Here is a 5,642-nt window from a genome sequence, read left to right on the forward strand (position 1 = left end):
GACATTTTTTGTGTTTAAATGGTGTTAGACATGTGCTAAACTCTGGAGAAATTAAAGTTGAGGCTTGGAAGCCAAGGAATTATACAAGAAAGAGGAATCCTAGTTGGAGAGGAACATTATCTTATCTTATCTTATCTCCAGCTGCAATGAGAAATCCTAATCACATTCCAACGCTTTCCACCTGTTTCTTATAGTCCTAAAATAACTCAAAACACCTAATCCCTTTTCTCCTTGGATTCAGCCGTTCCCCCTATATATATGAAATTCGTGCAGCGATTTAGGGTGTGCCACGCCTGCGATTCATCTATTGAAGTTGCTGGAGTTTTCAGAGTTATTTCTCTCTTTGTTTTAAGTTTCAATGTTTATTTTAGATTTCCATTCATCCATTGAAGTTGCTGGACATTATAGGTATCGACGATCCGACCATTGGATTGTCACCAAAATTTAATACGTAATAGTATGTACTAGAGGCATAATGTTGATTGCCACTTGAATTTGTGATTGGCGGAGATCCAGCCAATGAATCGTAATGAAAATTTAATATGTTATTCTAGAGGCATAATGTGGATGTTGAGAAGTTACGAATCATAAATCTAATATGCGGATCTTTTGGTTTAGATTTCTAGGGTTGTGAACCCTATCCTCGATCTTGATCGACGGTTGACTTTTTAGTCAACTAAACCTAGTTTCTAGCATCCCGTTTATCTTAGAGTGTTGTTGACATTTCATGAAGCTTAGTGGGCTCATTACGATGATGCGTGTCTTGATTTACGTACGAGAGAATATAATATAGGTGATTTATATTGAATTGTTATTTTATTTCATTGCCATTGATCTACGTTTGTGAAATGTGAACTACGATTGGCTTGATCCCTCCAAATGGTACGTAGGCAGTCTAACGAGAAGTTAGATGCAGCCTTAAAAAAATTGAGATTAATCTTTTGTTGAAATTTTGTCTAAGAAAATGAATTGGGTGATAAATAAATAAATTTACCTTAAGTTTTTGGTAAATTTTCGGGTCGGGGTGTTACAAGCTAGAGGTGAATTCGAAGCCATGATCATATGTTTTATATAAATTGATTACATCCAGTTATTGTTTCGTAAGACATGAATGTGATTTACTTATCTGCTTTATAGAGAACTTATTCTTGTATGTATATTAAGGATGCATACTTAGTTTGCATGTAGGGATTTGATGCTAGAATATAAAGGAATTTCACCTAATCGTTATGAACTTATATTTGTAGGTAGTAAAAGTCACTAGTCATGATTGAGTTAAGTAAATCTTTGGCAGGAGTATCATGTTTTTCATAGTTTCAAATGCTTTGTCAATGCTTATGATTTTCACAAAACATAATGATCTTTGAGATGTATCTCTGTCATGATTTTTATAGTTAGGGAACTTAAGAAGAATAATTTGGTTGCATCTCTGAGTCCAATTCAATGAACTTAGGAAAATCTGAGATTTAATTAGTGTTGTTCACAATTAATTTGGGGCATTGTCATTCATGGGTTATAAGAAGAATAATTGGAAATCGATTTGTATGCATATGATTCATGTGTGGAGAAGAATCCCTTAACTATCATTTCATCCATATTTCATTCACAACTTAATTTACTTGCTGCCTTTTACTTTTGTTTTAATTAAATTCGTCCAAAATCCCCCTAGTCATTGTTTTGATGTTAGTTCAACTTAGTTTTCAGTTTTATAAGTTTAATTTGTGTTGATTAGCATCCCTTCTAATCCCCGGAATAGAATGATCCCTACTTACTCGTACTACGATTGCATAATATACAAGGTTTAATTTATGTGTTAGTTTCTACCACATTAGTTCTCTTTTTCTTCCCATTACATATTCCAAACTGTCCCCTAACAAGAGAAGTTAAGGAAGATAAGATGTATTATCCCTAACAAGAGTTTCCTCCTTGCCCTTTCGGTGAACTTGCAAGACCATGCAGGACAAACCATTTTTAGAACAGTTTGGAAGAGAAAGAATACATGTAGAAACATACTTGGCCTGCAATTTCCAGTTCCTATCCTGCAATGTAGTAGGTTCATGATGTTGAAGCAGCTTCGAGTTACGGATCAACATATTACGTTATGAAAATCCTTGTTCAAGATTCTTGAAGAACTCGGCGTTTATCCAATTTGAGAAATCGACAAACACACTGAGCATAGCTTGCCCTTCAAGAAATTAAACCATCTAAAAGTCAAAATTTCGAGCAGGAAACTTACCTCCAAAGTCCGACCAGTGCGCGCAAACTTATAACGGCCGATAATCCAACCCAGATACCAACAGATTCATGGCTTGATAATGCAAAGAGGCACAATATGCTCACTATAAAGCCACCAAAATCTGAAGTAAAAAACTGCAGAGATAGCACAAAGTACGTTTATATACAAGTGTGGTACTTGATGTACAAGAAACAATAACGTAATACACAAGAAATACAATTATGAAAGGATTCCTATAACTAAGGAGAGTCAGGTTCCTTGAGTATCACGCCACCATTATCATGCCCCCGCAAACTTAACGGTCGAGACAGTGGCGGAGCACTTGAGGACCAGTAGAGGACTGGGCTTCTCTGAAGTTTCTTCACTTTGTAGCTTCTGCTTGTGTGCTTTTGGTTGGATACTTTGCATTCTTCAACTTATGGACCAAAAAAAAAGTGTTTTACAATAGTATTGTTATGAAACCAAAACCTTATATCAACTAGCCTTCCTTAGTTCACCATTTTGCATAGAGTGTTGTTTTACAATGAAACCATGCATATATGAAATAGAAGAAGAATTTATCTTGAAAGGCAATTGTTGTAGCTGCAGTTTTCAGCCACGATAATTAATATTTGTTCAACTTCAATGTAGGAACTTATAAAGAAGTTTGGCGGTTATGATATAATTATCTCAATCTTTTTTTTTTTTTTTTTTTTTTTTTCGTGACTCCATTGTTCTCTTTTGATTAAAGTTTTTTACCACATTACAAAAAGTGAACCTTTTTCTCCCATTTGTTATTTTTTGTCAAATTTCTTTCATATGGCTTACAGGCCCCTCCTAACTTCGGTTTATGGCTCTGTCAGTGAGTCAATATAACAAGTTTGGAATGAAGAAAAAGGATTCGTTGTTTAGAGAGCCCTTTAATTAGGATATCCACAGGTTGATCCAAAAAAGGAATAAGGAACACCTTGTGCGCCCCAAGTTTAACCCTCTCATGAACAAAATGGTAATCTAATTCAATAGCTTGGTACGAGCATGAAACACCGGATTAGCCGCCATATATGAATGTGCAAGTGCTTAGAGCTGACAAGGGGAAAAATAAAATGGTTCAAGCAGAAATGGCTTACTTTCTGTCCAACGAAAAAACCATCAGAATGATCGACTAGAGGTTCTGCTAATGCGCTTTGGTATTAACCGGCAGCAGCATCTTGAACAGGAGTTTTAGACCGTTCAGATCATCTTTTAGTTAATCGTTAATGAATTTGATACATCTTAATCACCAATAGTCTCCGCAGGTACACTTTCCATCCTCGAACCTATGAAACCTATTGTTATCCCTCACTATGATAACCCTTCCTGAGCACTTGGACATAAACTTAATTGCAGTATGACAATCACCACAAATGCGCAAGTTCTTCATAATCCTAATTGGTCTATCGGGCGGAAAGGTTATAAGACCAAATGCTACAGCTAGTCTTTCGCTGTGATACCTAATTGTCTGATCTTTCTCTTCGCGATTTACCTCTCTCAGCACGAAACTTGTGTCTGCAACATAACCAGCTTTCTCCATTTCCTCCCCTAACTCCTCCAACTTCTCATAAATCTCTTTAGTTCTCATGTGAGTCCTGTCCCCAGCCGCAAATGTGTGAATCTTGTTTCCCTCCTCAACCCAGCTCAAACCCGTTTCCTTTTTCACCCCTCGATCTCTTAGCATCTTCCTGACTTTTGCTGCTTCCTCAAATCTTCCGGCAGCAGCATAAGCATTAGACAAAAGCACATGCAGACCAGAGCTCACAGGACCCAACCCAAAGACTCTGTCAGCCACAAGGGCTGCCAATTCAGTGTCACCGTGGATTCGACAACCCGTTAATAAAGCTCCCCATATAGATTCTGTTGGTTCTATAGGCATTTCATCAATAATTTTAACTGCTTCCTGCAATTTTCCAGCACGGCCAAGCAGGTCCACTAGGGTAGCATAATGCTGCTCCCCTGGCTCAATCCCATACTCTTTCATGAGCCCAAAGTAATATTGCCCCTTTTCAACTAACCCAGCATGGCTACAAGCATAGAGCACGCACAAAAACGTAATGAAATTCGGCTTCATCCCTGCACTTTCCATCTGTTTAAACAGATCAAGAGCGTTGTCCGTGTGCACGTGCTGGGCGCTTGCTATCAGCATTGCATTCCACATTCCAAGATTCTTAATGGGTATCTCATCAAAAACACGATAAGCTCCTTCAATCACACCACACTTAGAGTACAGAGAAACCAAAGAACTACCAACAAAGCTCGACAAATCAAAGTTCGTTTTGAAGCATAACCCATGTATTTGCCTTCCCAATTCAAAAAGCGTCGAATTGCCACAAACCCGTATAACACTCGAAAACGTAAAGTCATTGACATCCAAATTTTCAACCATGGCTTGTTTAAATAGTCTCAAAGCCTCCTCATCTTGACCCAATTGAGTATACCCATATATCATCCCACTCCAAGAAACCACATTCTTCTCAGGAATTTCATCAAACACCTTCCGAGCATCCCTTATCTCTCCGCATTTTGCATACATATCGACCACAGAACTTCCCACAAACACATCAAACTCGTACCCAGTCTTCACCGCAAGGCAATGCACAGACTGCCCAACATCGAGCCGATTCAAAATCGCGCAGGACTTGGCGACGCTCGGGTATATATGGTCATCAGGGCGCAGTTGCGCGCCAATCATTCGACGAAAGTACTCAATGGCGAGGACCGGAAGCTCGTTCTGGGCAAATGAGGAGATGACTGAGCTCCAAGTAGTTGATGACTTTCGTGAGGCTTCTTCAAAAATTTGGCGGGAATGAAGGGGGAGCTGGTTCTTGGAGTAGAAGTTGATGAGGTGGTGGGAGATGAGAGGGATGGTTTGGAGGCCTGATTTGAGGACATGGGAATGGAGTTGCAGACCCTTTGGGAGGGACCTTGAGTGGGTTAGGGAGAGGAGGAGGTTGCAGATGTCTCTGTAGTTTTGTTCAAAGCTTTGCTGGTTTAGAGGGTTTTGCGGGGGTTTTGGGAGATTTGGACGAAGCATTTAGAACCTTTTTTTGGGAGTTTTTCAGAGAGATCTGTTACACTTTTACTTGCAACATTTGCAGTTGTGAACCTGTGATCTTAATGCATGTGTGCAATGTACTTCTGCTTCAAGAACGTTTTTAATAGGAACTGATATATTTTAAAATTTGCATCCTAAGTATAATGCACATCTCATTTCTTACGAATAATATATCTTTACGTATAAATTTCATAATCGGAATCGTTCAATTTCTCATCTTTATTTTAAAATCATCATAAAAAAAATATTTTACTCGAAGATCGCTTCATATTCCATTGCGTCAAATAAATAGATGGTTTATCGTGAATGCGTTGCTCACACCTTCGATTTGTTTAGGGT

At 38.4% G+C, this 5,642-nt stretch overlaps 1 protein-coding gene across 1 annotated transcript; it reads right to left on the bottom strand.

Annotated features, from left to right (window-relative positions):
• Window positions 1-3,272: 3,272 nt before the first annotated feature.
• On the bottom strand, window positions 3,273-5,348 carry LOC137744034 (putative pentatricopeptide repeat-containing protein At5g52630). The gene has a single exon (XM_068483896.1). The coding sequence runs from the start codon at window positions 5,280-5,282 to the stop codon at window positions 3,492-3,494; it is 1,791 nt and encodes a 596-aa protein (XP_068339997.1). The 5' UTR covers window positions 5,283-5,348; the 3' UTR covers window positions 3,273-3,491.
• Between the last annotated feature and the right edge of the window lie 294 nt (window positions 5,349-5,642).

This window comes from Pyrus communis, chromosome 9, assembly GCF_963583255.1.
Source record: "Pyrus communis chromosome 9, drPyrComm1.1, whole genome shotgun sequence".
Classification (NCBI taxonomy): Eukaryota; Viridiplantae; Streptophyta; class Magnoliopsida; order Rosales; family Rosaceae; genus Pyrus; species Pyrus communis.

Coding starts and splice junctions, on each gene's coding strand:
- LOC137744034 (XM_068483896.1), bottom strand. CDS start 5,282: ATGCTTCGTCCAAATCTCCCAAAACCCCCGCAAAACCCTCTAAACCAG.